The sequence below is a fragment of the Phascolarctos cinereus genome, unplaced genomic scaffold, assembly GCF_003287225.1.
Source record: "Phascolarctos cinereus isolate Bilbo 61053 unplaced genomic scaffold, phaCin_HiC Scaffold_726;HRSCAF=1367, whole genome shotgun sequence".
Taxonomy (NCBI): domain Eukaryota; kingdom Metazoa; phylum Chordata; class Mammalia; order Diprotodontia; family Phascolarctidae; genus Phascolarctos; species Phascolarctos cinereus.
The window spans coordinates 306,912,563-306,928,700 of record NW_027556098.1 but is presented as its reverse complement, the minus strand read 5'-3'; the positions used below and the strand labels follow the sequence as shown (position 1 = coordinate 306,928,700).

General features: G+C 40.7%; 1 protein-coding gene across 1 annotated transcript in view; it reads left to right on the top strand.

The window, feature by feature from the left end:
- Positions 1 to 11,164, top strand: part of ZW10 (zw10 kinetochore protein) — a 41,316-nt gene extending 30,152 nt beyond the window's left edge. The window contains 7 exon segments of the mRNA XM_020989743.2: positions 1,211 to 1,282; positions 5,997 to 6,166; positions 7,022 to 7,152; positions 7,819 to 7,950; positions 8,573 to 8,639; positions 8,642 to 8,774; positions 10,564 to 11,164. Coding sequence (XP_020845402.1) covers positions 1,211 to 1,282; positions 5,997 to 6,166; positions 7,022 to 7,152; positions 7,819 to 7,950; positions 8,573 to 8,639; positions 8,642 to 8,774; positions 10,564 to 10,684 — 826 coding nt within the window. The 3' untranslated portion in view covers positions 10,685 to 11,164.
- Positions 11,165 to 16,138: the final 4,974 nt, after the last annotated feature.

Genomic DNA, 16,138 nt, shown 5'->3' with positions numbered 1-16,138 from the left:
TTATTTCTATTTGTTCACTTTTAAAAGTATATTTTTAAAAGCAGTAAATATTGAGTGATCAGGTTAAAGAGCAGGAGAGACATAAACTTTGTTGTCTAGGGCCCATTATTCTCTATTCAAAGCATCCCAAAGTGTGTTCCACATTTACCACAGAATTTCTTAGTTCTTTTCAACACTCCTAGCTAAGGAAAAGAAATGGTGCCCCTTAGACCAGATTGAATTATAGGTCAAGTTTGCAAAAGCTTTAATCCATGTGTCCTAGTTATTGTTGTTTTCTATACAAATAGTAAAAATCTATTTTGATTAAGGCTCAGTTTTGATTAGGGTTTGGCTTTATCAGTTTGTTGCTGTGCCTGGGCTTCTATATCAGATTCCTTTGTACATTGGCATTCTTCATCTTGTACTTCTCGAGAATGCACACTCACACCAAGGTGTAGGCAATTATTTGTTAATGCACTCTGTCTGTTCTGCTCCAGTTTGGTAGGTAGGGAAGGGACGGCTGTTCTGTCTACACATCAAAGCATATTTATTAACATTTCTTTAGCTTAATCATGGCTGTGATATCCTTAGACGTCTCTAGAATCCAAGGTATCTGGCTCGTTGGAAAGGAGGGAGGTGTGGAAGTTTGTGTTCTGATCTGGTAACATACACAAAGCTGAACATTGCTCTTTTTATGAATTTTAATAGTAGCTTGAAATTGAAAGAGAGAGGATGATTCAGATCCCATATTGGAAATATTAGTTCATTCTTTTGCATTGTGGGAAGAGGGGGAAGATGGATGCTGAAAGTCAGACTGTTACTGAAAGAGCCAAATGAATGCCTTTATTGATGCCTTGCCCTTTCCGGTTAGCATCAGTGGGAAGGTGACATTTGCTTGAGGCTTAGCTCCATTTCTTACTGAAGAGATACCCTGGGTGCTGGAGGACACAGAATGATGGAGAGAAAGGAAGCTTTGGATCTTTAATGCATCCATTGCAGTTGTTAGCCAGTTGAGGTTAGTTAGCAAATTATGGCTGGCAATTTATATCCAGCTAGGTTAGCTGTGCTTCCCAGCAGTATTGAGTCAACGGTTCTTTGCAATCAGAGTTTCCCCAGGGCTGATGACTGTTATTTCCAACACATCATTAGCAATGAACAGATTCCATTTTCCCTGAAATGATTGCATTTGGAAAAGCTACCTTTCATTTAAATCAGTCTTTTCTCTCTCCAGTGCTGTTCAGCTTTTCTACTCAGTGAGGAATATCTTTCATTTGTTTCACGACGTCGTGCCAACATATCACAAGTAAGTACTGAACAGGAAGAGGAGGATAAGCCTCATGCTGCACCCCAAGTGTACATCTGGAAAGTTTGCTGTAAATCACTTTTTGGCAGGTCATGTTTTCTCTCTTCTCCTTGATACACATCATTTCAGGTCTGTGTTCTCACAGACAAGATTTTGGTTCTAAGGCTTTATTTAAAAAAAATCACACTTAAGAATTCAGCAAACCTTTGAAAGCACACACTTAAAGGAAAAGTGCTCAACCCCAGTACATGCCTGATAGTTTCAGGCATCCTAAATCAGGCTCCGTACCTCTTCTTCCATTTGTGCTGTGCTCACTTCACGGCCGTTTCTTGGCTCCTACTGCATGCACTTCCATCAATGGGTGGATGTAGGGAGAAAAGGGAAAACACAGGTCTCAAATACTGCTTGTTTTGCACCTTTGGCAATGGACTTGGGCATGTGATTGAGAGGAATAGAGGAAGAATTCTTAGTTAGTCATTTGGTCCTGCTGAAACTTTTGTTTCTGATGTATAGCAGCAGTCTCCTTTGGCCATGATGCTGTTTCACTTCTGAGGGTCCTCTTGGATGAGCCCAGCCTTGTCTTTTGGGAAGAGGGAGATCATCCTCACATATAGCTCTTTGTATTCCTCTAGTGTCATTTTCTATGAAGTTCAAAGTATTTTCTGTTTGCGCCTGAGAAAGTGCTAACTACTTGGAGAGAGGAACATTATATAAATACTCATTCTCATTTATTGCTATGAATAAGAAGTAATATTTCAGAATGTATTCAGACTTTGAGGAACACTGGCAGGTTATATCCTGCCAATTAAGTTTTACTCTGAGCTTCAGTTTCCTTATCTGTAAAATGTGGGGGTTGGACTAAATGGTTTTCAAGGTCCTTTCTAGTTCTAAATCTGTGTATGGGAGATGTACCAGTTGAGTGAGGCTGGGTAACCACTTTTTAGGAATGTTGTTAGCTAGATTCATGATTTTGGTACAAGGTGAACTAGATGACCTGTGAAATCCTTTAATGTCTTTTAAAATTCTCTGGTTCTGAGGCAGCTAAGTGGCACAGTGGATAGAGCACTGGCCCTGAAGTCAGGAGGACCTGAGTTCAAATTCGGCCTCAGACCAAACACTTGACACCTACTAGCTGTGTGACCCTGGGCAAGTCACTTAACCCCGATTGCCTTTAAAAAAAAATTTTGTGATTCAATAAAAAATAAGATAGTACAGTTCTAAAATCTTTTTAGTCCATTGGGGTGAAGCAGCTTGAAGAGGCCAAAGGATAATGTCTATGAAAGCACTTGTTGGCTTGAAGTTTCTCAGTAAACACAAGTTAGGATGTCTGGATGGTAGGGGGAAAAGGGAAAAGAACACTAGCTGTGGAGCCGGGAAACTGGGATTCAGCCCCAATTCTGACACTTCTTCACTTTGAAGCTGCAGGGAAAGCATTTAACTTTACTGAGCCTCAGTTTCCTCATCTGTAAAATGGAATTGCTGGCATGACCTAGCTAACAGATTTGTTGTAGGTAAGGCACTTTGTAAACCTCCAAGCTCTGGTATAAGTGGGGACTCTTGTTATTGTCAACAGTAATAATAATTTGGAGGGTTTTTTGATGTCTTATTACTCTCATTGCATCCTTCATTTTTTCTTCTCTCAGTCTGTAGAGGGCACCACTTTCTTTCCAGTTCAAATATTCCCAATCTTAGATTCCTCCTTACCTCTTTACCTTCTTACTTCTTTACCTTCTCTTCCTCCTTCAGCCCTCTATCTCTAATCACGTGCCAGATCTTGTCGACTCTTCCTCCACAGGGCCTCTCCCATTGATGCCTTTCATTCCAGTTACACAGCTGTCCCCATAATTCAGGTCCTTGTTGCCTCTTGTCCCCTCTTGTGATCCCCACCTCCCGTCTTCCCCTTCTCCAGTCTGTCTTCCACGTAGCTTTCAGCTTTCCACACAGGCCTGATTGCGTCACTTTCCCCAATTAAATAGCTTCATAAATACAAATTCCTCTGTTTGGCGTTTAAAGCCCTTCACAGTCAGGCTTCACCTTTTCAGACCGATCTGACTGTTCCTCCTGTCCTGGCATACTTAATGTTGCTTGATGCCATTCCATCTTCTCTCTGTGCACACACCTGCCTCCCATGCCTCAGTTTCTATCTCTCAGTATCCACCTCTTGTGATCCTTAGCTGCCTTCAAGGCTCAGCTCAGGTGCCACTTCTTACATCAAGTCTCTGCTCTTGTTCCCAATTGTTAGTATTCCCTCCTCCCTGAGTTACTTTACATTTATACACACAAAGAGATGTAGAGCTGGAAGGGACTGTGGAGGCCATTTAGAACAACGTCCTCCCAATTTACAGATGAAACTGAGGCCCCATAAGTTAAGAGACTTGTCCAAGGTTTACAGGAAGTAATCAGCAGTGGGTTTGAGTCTCCAGTTGTCTGACTATATAAATAGTGATTCCTTTCATCCTTTATTCAGCCATGGGGGACAGCCTCAGGTCTCAGCTTTAATCTTGGCCAAGTTGCTGGAGGAGCAGGGAGCTGGTGCTTTAATCTCAGAACCTGTGGGGAGGAACTTGCTGCAGTTTGACAGGGGGCAGGAAGACCATATCTATACGTGTTGAGTTTATCCACTTGTGTACATGTTGTATCCTTCCAGGAGAATGTAAGCTCCCTGAGGACAGGGCCTTTTATTGTCTTTGTGCCCCCAGTAAGACACCCATCACATTGCTGTGTCTTGTAAGTAGGTGCTTAAAAACTGCTCATTGGGTTGAATGCTGCCCAGTAAATGCATTGCATTTTCCCTTTGAGGATTTTTTTTCCCACTGTCTTGCAGATTCACTATTTTAAGACCTTTCTTGGAAACTTGCCAGATTTGGCCTCCACTCTTCACAGTTGTCTCAGTATGTATTTAACTGTTTGTGTAAACAAACCATTCTGTTTATCTGTTTAAAGATTGACCCTTTAGTAAAGTTTCTGTCAGCATAAATTAAAAAAACAGACAAACCGAAAATGTTCTAGCTTTCAGTCTTCCAGATTTAATGATTTGTGATTTAAAAATCACTACACACTTAAGTCTCAAAGATTCTAAAGATTTGTCAGCTATATGTTTTTAATGACATGTGGATAAAATTAATTGCTCCTTAGAAAGAAGAATCATTTTGTAATATAAAGGATTTGTAAGCTTATATTTCACTAAAAGGGATTGTTCTAAAAAGCAGGCATACCTGTTGTCATCTTACTGCAGAGGAGAAGTCTGATTACTTTTAATTTTTGACACACTTGTTGGCTTGAGTTTGAAGTTCGTGTTGTGTTAGCCACTTAATCATTTGAATGAAAAGATAAGAAAGCCCTTGGCTGAGCTAAAAATCACATCTCCAGGTGATTTTATCCAGACTTTTGATCTTGGTGGTATTTCTGTGGCCAGGAATATTCTTCACTCTTTAGATGCATCAAATTTCCCTCTCTCTCTCTCTCTCTCTCTTCTGGCTTTATGATATTGGGAATATTTCCTAGATGGTTGACTATTGACTCTTAAGCTTTTTTGTACTCTAGACTTATAGTCAACTGAGAATAAATTCATTGAGTATTTGCTATTGTGGGAAATGCAGTAAAAGTTTAATATCAGTTCCTGCCCTCAGGAAGCCAAAAATTTAATTGAAGAGACAAGAAACAATTATTGACCAATTAAGTGTTAAGCCCTGTTAAATTGACTATAATTGAAAAAGAGTTTAGAGAAGAGAGAAGTCAGCTTATGTTGAGAACTGCATTCACACTATTAAATTGTAAAGGCCATCATGTACAACTTCACTGCATTCATTTTAATTTAAATTTTACTTTTTTCGATGAACACAGATCTGCTTTTCCTTCCTATCTTTCCCTTCCCCGTTGAAAAAAAAAGAAAAATAAAATCTTGTAGCAAATAGAAATAGCAAATATAAGCAATAAAATATTCCTATATTGTCTGTGTCCAAAAAATTTATGTCTCAGTGTATATCTTGAGTCCATCCCTTCTCTTTCAGGAGGTGGGTAGCATATTAGGATTCCTCTGAAATTGTGGTTGATAATTGTATTGATCAGAGTTGTTAAGTCTTTCAAAGTTGTTTACTTTTATGGTATTGTTATTATATAAATAACTCTGTTCTCCTGGTTCTGCCCATTTTATCTCAGTGCCTACAGATCTTCCTAGGTTTCTCTGATCCATTCATCATTTTTTACAGCACAGTGGTATTCCATTACGTTCATATACCACAACTTGTCCAGCCATTCCCCAGTTGATGGACGGATCCCCTTAGTTTCCAGTTCTTTGCCACTACACAAAGGGCTGCTGCAGATAAGTGAATGAATAAATAAATATTTTACATATGGGTCCTTTCTTTGATCTCAAAGGGTATGCACAGCTTAGTATTTTGGGACTTGGTTCCAAATTGCTTAAAGTACCTGTTTCCCCCCAGATCCTCTAGCATTTATCATTTTTCCATTTTTTTCAATCAACTGCCAGTCTGATGGGTGTGAGATCGAATTTCAGAGTTGCTTTAATTTGCATTTCTCTAATTATTAGTGATTTAGAGCATTTAAACGTCCTGTTCGTGTCCTTTGACCATTTGTCAGTTGAAAACTCACTGCACTCTTTATGCAGAGCAGTCAAGGGATTTGTTCTCCTGATCATTTACCCTTATGTGACTAATGGTTGGTTTCTTCCCTCTCTCCATTTCCTTTCGCTCAGGGAGAACCTTCAAAAACTTCCCCAGCTGGCTGCCATTCATCACAACAACTGCATGTACATTGCTCATCACTTATTGACCCTTGGGCATCAATTCAAGTTACGCCTTGCCCCTGTTCTTTGTGATGGCACCACTACTTTTGTGGATCTCGTACCAGGCTTTAGGAGACTTGGTAATTTAAGCCTTTAATATCATGAAGGCATGATTGATGGCATAGAACCTCAGCTCACCATCTTTGTAAATTATGAATGAGAGGGTTGGAAATGGGGTGGTGGTCCTGAGCTAGATTAGAGAGTGTATGGTGATTTAATTTGCAAGTGTGAGTGGTTATTTAATTTTACAAAGTGAAGGCAGCCTTTGTATCAGCGTACTTTTCATGACATGATTTCATGGTACATTAGAGTTCCCAACTGCGTTGCAGGCGTGCAGTGAATATACCACATCAGAGTTATGTCAGCAGAATGACATGTAATGAGATTTGTATTGTGACAATTCCGTTAGCATTGTTGGTAATGGCACTCTAATGTCAGAGCTTGTTCTACTGCAAAACCCAGGAGAGCTTTCCCTCCACCCCCTAAGCTGTTCTTGAGATTATTAAAAATCAAAGGAAATGAAATGTGGCATAAACTAATATATTTGCTGTAATGATAGCCTGACAAAAGCAGAAAATCGATACAGATCACTTAGTCTTTCAATTCCTGACTTTTCCCTTAGGTGGTGTAGAGATATCAGAATAATACATAGCCTCCCCTGCTGTAGAAGGGGGGACTTGAGTAGTGATTTTTCTTTGCTGATTCTGTCTCTGGGCAAACCACTGCAGATGGATTCTTTATCGTACTGGGAGAAAGTAGCTAATGTATTAGAAGTTAATTTTTGGTGAACTTCTTGGTAGATTTATGATGCTGTCTAGCGTTTGTCTCCAGATACACAGGACAGGTCCTTAGCTTTTCTTCCCTCCCCCTTTGTTTTGCAACGTGCCATTAAGCAGCTGCCACTGTCCTCCTTTGTGTCTTCTTTCTTGTCACAGGGACAGAATGTTTTCTGGCCCAGATGAGGGCACAAAAGGGAGAGCTTCTGGAACGACTGTCAAGTGCAAGGAACTTTTCAAATGTGGATGACGAAGAGAATTATTCTGCAGCAAGCAGAGCAGTTCGGCAGGTGGGAGACTCTGTAGCTAGCTGCTTTCTTGCCCTCAGAGGGCCTTTTTTATGTAACAGAGAAGATAGGAAAACCAGGTTCGTTGGTGAATCTTCATGTCCTTTGTGACCATGTTTAAGGCCTCTCCCTTTATCTTCTTGTTCCAAAGGGCCAATGGGATGGGATAATTTCATTTTATCCAGGAGGGTGATTAATATGTATAAGTTGGAAACTGTGAGTAATTGAAGGTTGGATCAAGGTTTGGGGAAACCAGAGTCAATAGCTTCCAATTCTGATCCATCTTTTTTTTTTTTTGGTCTAGGCAGTGGGGTTAAGTGACTTGCCCAGGGTCACACAGCTAGTAAGTGTTATGTGTCTGAGTCCGGATTTGAACTCAGGTCCTCCTGAATCCAGGGCCGGTGCTCTATCCACTGCACCACCTAGCTGCCCCCTGATCCATCCTTTTCTACCCACTACCCTACTCCAGGGACTTAAGGTTTCTTTTGTAGTTTTCCCATCTGTGATATGGGGCAGAAGTGCATGAAGGTTAAGTATTTAAGAAACATGTGTCCTTGATTACTTCTTCCTCTAGCTATGTGAAAGTATGGCCTTAGAAAGTATTTTAAATTTGGATCTGAAAAAAAGCAAAACTGAACTCCAGAGTAAATAAATGTGTCCTGCTACCAGGTACTACATCAGTTAAAAAGACTTGGAGTTGTGTGGCAAGATGTGCTTCCAGTAAATATATACTGCAAAGCTATGGGGACCTTACTTAACACGGCCATTGCTGAGATCATCGGCAGAATCACTGCCCTGGAGGTAAGTGCCATGCTGTGGCTCGCCAGGCATCTAGCTGAAGTGAGCTCTTTCTCCCACTCATTTTGCCAAGGATAATGAGCAACATTTCCAGGTTGCATCACTCAGTCAGTAAAAACGACTGCATGTCTTGTATCTGCCCACATAGGTGATCTTTTCCTTTGTTTTAGTTTTAGATTTGACCCTCAGCCCCCCAAAGATGCCCATTCCATACCATGTACCAGTTTGAATCATGTGTGTGTGTCTACAGGAAAATTGCTTTGGCTCTGCCGGCTGATGCCACTGAAGCATCAATTGCCCAAACCCTTATTTGTAATAATGTTCCCTGCTCTGCAGCAAGCTGCGCCACGTTCTACTGAAGAAATAGGTTTTTTCAGGCAGGCAAAATAAATTGCTGACAATCTGTTGAAAAGTATTTACATGTCATTCTAACTTAGGAATGGTGTCAGGAAGCTGATGAAACCTAGTGTGTGACGTGGTGTGCTAAAATTGGTTGGGAATGATGTATTGTTTCAGCTAACATTTGAGATAGCGCGCAGCAAAGATTCATTAAACCTTTTTCTCCACCTTCAACATGACCCACTTCTTTCCTTTCCCTTTCTATTCCCTTTTTGTTCAATGCCAGGACATCTCTACCCAAGATGGCGACAGATTATACTCTTTGTGCAGAACAATAGTGGAAGAAGGACCCCAGTGTTTACACCGTTACCTGAAGAAAGTGAAAACAAGAAATTTCAAGAAGAGGTTCCTGTCTATGTGCCAAAATGGATGTCATTCAAAGAGTTGATGCTGCTGCTACAGGCAAGCTTGCAAGAAATTGGAGATCGGTACGTGTAACTTTTTTCTGGAGGCACGCACCCCTTTGTATTAACCATTAAGCCAGAGTGCTTTGCTTTGCTGCTTGACTTTATCAAAACTTGAAAGCTTTTCTTTTTAAATAATAGTTGAGTTCTTTCCTTTGATAAGTTGTGTCTGATAGCTCCTTACCGTTGTAGCCACATTTTTAGATTAGGTAACATGCAAACCCCTCTTTAATATTTTTTTGGTCTCTGCTAAATATTTGGGGATCTGACAGGTGTAGGCAATGAGCAAGATATTGACTAGTCTTCTGAAACTTGAATGAACATGATGACAACTTTGAATTAATTACAAGGACTTCTCACTATAATGAATATGAGTTAATGTGTGTGCAGTGTGCATGCTGCCTCCAATAGCTGCTGGACAGTTTTTCTGCATGAGGTTCAGTAGCTTTCAAAATTTAAGCACTATATAGATACCCTTCTAGAAGAGGATTCACTGTTTATTTAATACTGAGGAAGGCATTAGCAAAAGACAACTTCCTCTGCTGTTTCCTTTTCACCACCGTCGTTTAGTCTTGGTTATGTCCGCTGAGCGCATAGATTGTAGCGTGTGGTGTTATACAGTAGTTATGGTTCAATTACATAACTGCAAATGCCTTTGCTGTCCTCTTGGCAGTCTCTCTCTAGATGTGTATGTGTGTTACATACCTCTACTACTAGACATCATTTTGATGATCTTCAGAGTCGACTTCTCTGTTGGTTTAGTGGGATGTGGCTTGTGATTTGAGTTGGTCTTAGATTCTTCTCTCTTTGTAACCACCTTGGTGACTCATCTTTTTTTTTTTAACTTTTTTAGGCAGTTGGGGTTAAGTAAGTGTCAGGTGTTTAGTCTGAGGTCGGATTTGAACTCAGGTACTCCTGACTTCAGGGCCGGTGCTCATCCACTGCGCCACCTAGCTGCCCCCTTGACTCATCTCCTTTGATATGGCTGTGGTAAACCAGTGAGGTTAGTTGTATCGGAACTGATTTCCTTAGATTCCCCGTCATAGAAACATGTAAATGATATTCCTACACTGTGTTAAAGTACTTCTGATTAAACACTTCTCCTCTTGACAGCATTTCTCCTTATTCTTACTATATTTGTTTTGTTTGTGCAAAATTTTTATCATATAATCAAAATTGTTTTGTTTTTGCAGTCTCCTCTGTCCTTTAGTTATGCATTCTTCTTCTGACCATAGTTATTAAAAGTTTATCTCCTCCTATTCTTTTAATTTTTTTTCTGATGTGACCTTTTACTTGTAGGTGATTATCCATTTAGAATTTATTGTGGTATATGGTATATACTGCTGGTCTAAGTCTACTTTCTGCCATACTGTTTTACACTTTCAGTAATTCTTGTCAAATAGTCCTTCTCTGAGCAGTCTCTTCTTGAACTTATTAAACACTGAATTACTGCATTCATTTGCTTCTGGGTTTTTACCTGTTGCTGGTTTGCTTTTGAAAAATAGTAGACTCCTAGCCACGAGAGTTGAGTCGTCATAAACAAGTTCAGACAGACTGAGTGATTTCAGAGTGAAGGAAAACAGACTGCCTCGGCTATGTTATTTGTCAGCCTCTGTTCTCTTTCTCTAGTGACAACCTTATTTGCTTTATCCCTCTTTGCTTTTGACCCTCCTTAGAAATGATTAGGAAGATCAATAAATGCCTTTGTTTCTGGTTAAAACATGCTCAAAGCAAAATGAAGAAACCCTTTCCAATTATTCCTATCTTGCGCATCCAGTGGGAAATCATCTGTTGTATCTTTTGTTTTTTCCAGGTGGGCTGATGGGAAGGGTCCCTTGGCAACTGCCTTCTCCTCTGGTGAGGTGAAGGCTTTAATCCGGGCCTTGTTCCAGAACACAGAAAGAAGAGCAGCTGCCCTTGCTAAAATTAAATAGCCCTGTCTTCCCGTGGAAGCCACACCATCCTTGTAAGGAATCTTCTTCTGGCATCGTTACTTATGCCATTCTCTGGAAACGCCTATTAATTTTGATGAACTTCCTGCCAGAATATCATGGAGTTTGACTTTATATAAAGACTGTCTTACCTCTGTGGCCTGAATGAGATTTGGCAGAAAATGTGCCACATCAGCAGGACAAGAGAGGAGTGGAGCAGGGCGCCTCAGGGGACTTTCTGTTATCTGTGGGAAAATATTATTTTCTTCTGCTTCCAGGGCCCTTTGGGAGCTGTGTCCTGGAAGGAAGTGGCCCCTGATGCCAGACCAAGAAATCAGGGACACTGACTTAGTGGGGAACTGGCATCCACTTCCCTGTGGGAAGGCTGTTTTTTGAAGGGCGTTCACAGCACCTTGGTTGGCCTAACAGTTATTAGGTGGACTTCCTGTATATCACCTTTCCAATAAATGACACTTTTCAGAATCATGGGACTGTTGTGTTTGTTGCAAGGGAGCCTGTGAGGAGAAGGGCCAACAGGCTTTCTGAGGCACTATGCAAAGGAAATCCTTCATTAAAGTAGAGGAGCCACATTAGGGTACTTGGTGATCTGTTACCTTCTCTTTACTTATGCTGATTGGGGATCCTGTTGTCCTTTAAGCTCTCCAACAGTGCACGTTGAGAATTATGCGTTTCTTTATTTTGTTTTTTCCCCTCTTAAGCATCATTAGCCACTGCATTTTTAGAAGCATTTCATCCTGTCCTAGGAATTTTGGTTGAGTTCTGAATGTTTATACAGTGGGAGCCTAAGAAAGTTGGACTTTAGGACTTGACCCATGTTCCTATTTCATCTCATTTTATCCTGTGTCATGTTTTAGGGAGGGCATTGGCATCTATCCAGAAGACAGCCAGAATGTTGAGGGGATGAAGGACTTAGGAGAATCAGCTGAAAGAACTAGGGAACTTTAACACTGTCAGAAAGGTCTTAGTGAGGACACAGTAACTGTCTTCATATATCTGAAGAGTTTTCATGTGAAAGAAGGATTAAACACAGCAAGACTCCAAAAGGAAAATTGTAACAATTGTTAAAGCCTACTGGGCTTGGAATGGCCTGCCTTGTGAGGCAGTGAGGTGTTCAAGTAGGGGCTGGGTGACCACTTCTGGAGATGTAGAGATTCCTTCCCTGGGTGGGACATACGATTAGGTGACCTTTAAGATACTTTCCAACTCTGAAATTCTGTGATTGCTTCATCAGTGTCAAAGTTGAACCTTTGTAGTCCAGAAGTTTTTGTTTATTTCATGACCAAGAATTTGTTAGTAAGAGATATTAACAAACTTCTCTACGTTGTAATTTTGCTCCCTCTCTCCTCTGATGTAGTGTCAGAAGTAAAATTGGCTTTCATTTCTCATCTTGAAACTGAGATATACAGAAAATTTAAAATTTTCTTTCTTCCACTTAGTGTTTACTTAGTACATGGTGCCCAGCACATGGTAGAAGCTTAATAAATGCTTGTGGGTTTGATTTCTTCTATTTGCTGCTACTTGGGTATTTATTGCTGTAATCACCTCTTTCTCACATTGTCCCACAACTATTCTCTGAGTTCTTAGAAGTATTCCTTTCTCTTCCTCCTGCACTGTCCTAGGTGGGGCCAGCCTTCCCTCTTAGGTTGGCCCTCCTAATTCACAGGGCTGGCTCAGCCCTTTTCACTCAGTCATTGTGACTACTTTCCTTGCTTTCTTTTCTTACTCAGGGGTCAGAGAGGAACCTGAGATGATCTGGTTTCTATTGGAAAAGCAGCCAATTGTAATTAACTAAGGATTACTTATTGTGGGACTGTTGCAACTCAAAGAGAAAAAAAATTTTCTGAACTAACTTAGTATGTCACAAGCATTCTAGCTATCTTCTTAAAGAGAAAGAAAAGGTCAGTTTCACATTTTGGGAAAATGCCTTTTTTTTTTTAATTAAACATCATTTCAGGAAGCATTGTTTTTAAAAGACTGAAAGAATGGGTTACCAAGGGCAGAAAATAAATGTCTCTCAGGACTATTGCACAGTGATTTATTTTGTTCAGAAGTCATTTCTGTTATCTGACAGGTACAGTGCTTTGGAGGAGGAATCCCTTAAAGCTGAAAAGCACACTCTACCTCCATTAACGCAGGAACTGACAAGATCGTGTTTCTTGTTCTCAACAGGACTTGGCCCCTTCAGTCTGTTATTCCCCAGTGAATATTTTTGTATCTTATGGTGCATAGGATAGGAAAGGCTTACACTCTGTCTCCTCTGTTTTCTTGGCTAAGGTAGTGATTTGACAGCTGGTAAGATGTCTATTAATCTTGATGAGGTAGCCTGTGAATTGCTTGATAGAACAAATAGAAGTTTTATTCTACTAGCAGCCAGAAGAGGGACCCACCCTGAGGGACTCTTGTGATTAGGAACCTCATTGAGGAAAGGATTGGAACCCAGATCTGTTAACAGGATTACTAAAGGGAAAAAAATCTTGAAAACAGGTTTGAGTTAAGCAGTGCTTTGAGAAGAAGTCAGACTCTATGCAGAGAGTGAACTTGATTGGAGAGTTTGAGAAAGGGTATACAAGGAAAGAAGGAAAAATTGAAAAGGATTATAGTAAAATTAATATGGAGTTGGGAATCAGACCTGGCTTCCAGGCCTACTTTTAGCTTACTGTGTTACGTTGAACAAACCTATTCATTTGACTTCTCTGTATCTTGGTTCGTTCATCTGTAAAATGAAGAGATTGGATGAGATGGCATTTTGGGGTTCTTTCTAGCTCTTAATTTTGAGACTGGGATCCCCAGAAATGAGGCACTTATGCTTTGATTTAACAACGTGACAGGCCTGTAATACAAATCAATAAAATAACTTTTGAAGAAAGATCTTATCAGTGTCGCTCTTGAGCTCTGAATGCACCCCCTGGGTTGGAGGTACACTGTCATTGCAGAGTAGCAAGGCCCAGTCAAATCTGAATACTCCTAGATTTCTAGGAGACACCACTCAGAAATTGAGGAGAGTTTGGGTGCCCAAGTGGCAGCCTCCAGGTGGCACTGTTTCCTCAGATCTCTAAGCCCTCTGCAAACACCCCGCCTCCCCACCTCCAGGTCTATGGATACATCAGGCCTGGCTCTGGGTCGTGGAGCTGGACCCCAAGCTTTCTTTTACCCCCAACTCGAATGTATTTTCCCTGTACACACAGACTTTGGAAGCAGCCCCAAGAAGAGGCTGCTTGGCTAACTGAATGCTGTTCAGTTGTTTTTGGAAACTTACTTAGATAGTTCTCCCAGCTCCTTTGTGGAATAATTTTCATATTGATAACATTGTTAGCCCATCTGATTGACATATGTGAACGTATGTTGTGTTGTGTATGTGTAGATTTGTATCTGTCTAATTAGCCTCTACTGACGTCCAATTCAGTTGTATCACTGTGGTACAACTGTGACTGGGTCCTTGAAGGTTCTGACAGTCTAGAAGCCAGAAAACCAGTCTATAAGGCCAGTTTGTATGTAGGCCTGGTGACAAGATGTCTTTATTGTCAAAAGACTGACCTAGTTAAGAGGCCTGTCAGCTGATGTGTGGCTCTCCGAAGGTGAATTTTGGTTATAGCAACTCATGAAACTTTGCCGAGGCATTGAAGGTTTACAGTCTACATCAGTGGAGAGATTGTATACCCCTATGAAATCACAGCTTTTGAAACATGTGAACAGAATAAAAAGTGTTTATATTAAGCACTTGCTATGTGTGCCATCACTATGTTAAGTGCTAGAGATGCAAATAGAAAAGTGAGACCGTATTCTCAAGGAACTCATTCTAATTGGGAGAAACAACACATATAGGAAGGTTCAGTTGCAGAGCACAATGATAGGTTTAAGGGTCCAACAAAAGGGTAGATGAAAAGGCCCAAAGGTCCTTAGAGTGCATCCGTTGGGCACATGACAGTCCTGGGGATCTATGAGGCATTGAGGCAGGGCGGATGGTGAGGCTGGTGGGCCTTAGGGCAGAAGTGGTCCTTTGTCCTAATGGAAGGATTTTGGTTTACTGACTCCCTGCTTATCTAAGTGCTATGTGTAATGCCATGGTTAGAACTGGAAGGCCCTTAGAGACCATTGATCCAGACTCATTTTATAGATGAGAAAACAGGCCCAGATTGGGTAAGTGACTTTCCCAAAGTCACAGAAGTAAAGTTAGTGGCACGAATAAGAAAAAAAGTGGCTATGAGAATTACTTACCTAAAGTGCGAAGAGTTAGCAGACACATCACAGGTAACTACATGACTGCTAACTATCCCTAGTTAGGATTAAGAAATGTAGGAAGAAGCCTGTTGGAAGTGTCAAGGCATAAAGTCGTTTTCTAAATTGGATTTTAAAGCTCAGGTTCTCCTTATAGAATTAGTTTCTCAAAAATTACTTTTTGATACCTTCTAAAACATTCCTTATCAAAATTCTTTTCTAAAGCGGTTGTTTGGCAGAAGCCTAGCTTTAGCTACTTTATTTAGGTAAAATTAATCTGAGGCGGAATGGTTTTTTTCCGGGGTGGGGCAGTGAGAATTTTATGACATCCGTTGGCTCCTGAGTATTGCAAAGAGACTTATTCTATAAGATGTCAGGAAAAAGAAATGATTGTGCCCTAAATCTCTCCTCCCCTTTACAGCCAAACTAGATAAAAACATCCTAGAGTGTCAACGCTTTTGACTCTCTTTCCTCTCCTCTCGCTTTTCAGCCTCTTGACTTCAGACCCCAGCACTCTCTGCTCTCTCCAAATTTGCCAGTGTTCTCTTACTTGCCACTTCTAATGGCCTTTTCCCACAGTTCCCATCCTTCTCAATCTATCTGCAGCGTTTGGCACTGCTGGCCATCACTCCTAGATATTCTCCTCTTTGTGTTTTCCTGCACTGCTCTTCTCTGCCTGGAAGCTCCTCACTCTTTTTTGGATCGTCATTCACGTCCCACCCCCTAAGTAGGAGTGCCTCAAGTGTCTATCCTAAGTTCTCTTTGCTCTGTATATCCTCTTTGTATCCTGTCATAGGTTAATAGCTATCATGGATTCAGTTATCATCTCTATGCAGATGACTCCCAAATATATATTAGAACACCCTCATACATAGACACATTTTTTAAATATATGTGTGTATGCCTATATGTGTACACATACAATCATGTACCACATTTCCAGATGCATGTGTTCTAGGTATCTCAAACACAATATATCCCAAACAAACTCATTATCTCCCCACCTCCCAAAACAACAACAAAAACAACCATTCCTGTTCCTAACTTACTTATTTCTGTCAAAGGCACTGTGCTAAGTGCTGAGGACCCAAAGAGAGGTAAAAGGGCCTGCCCTCAGGTGCTCACAGCCTAATGGGGGAGACAACATGCAAATGACCACATACATCTAAAGTAAACATCAGGAATATACCAAGTAAATACAAAGTTGTTTAGGGAATGGGG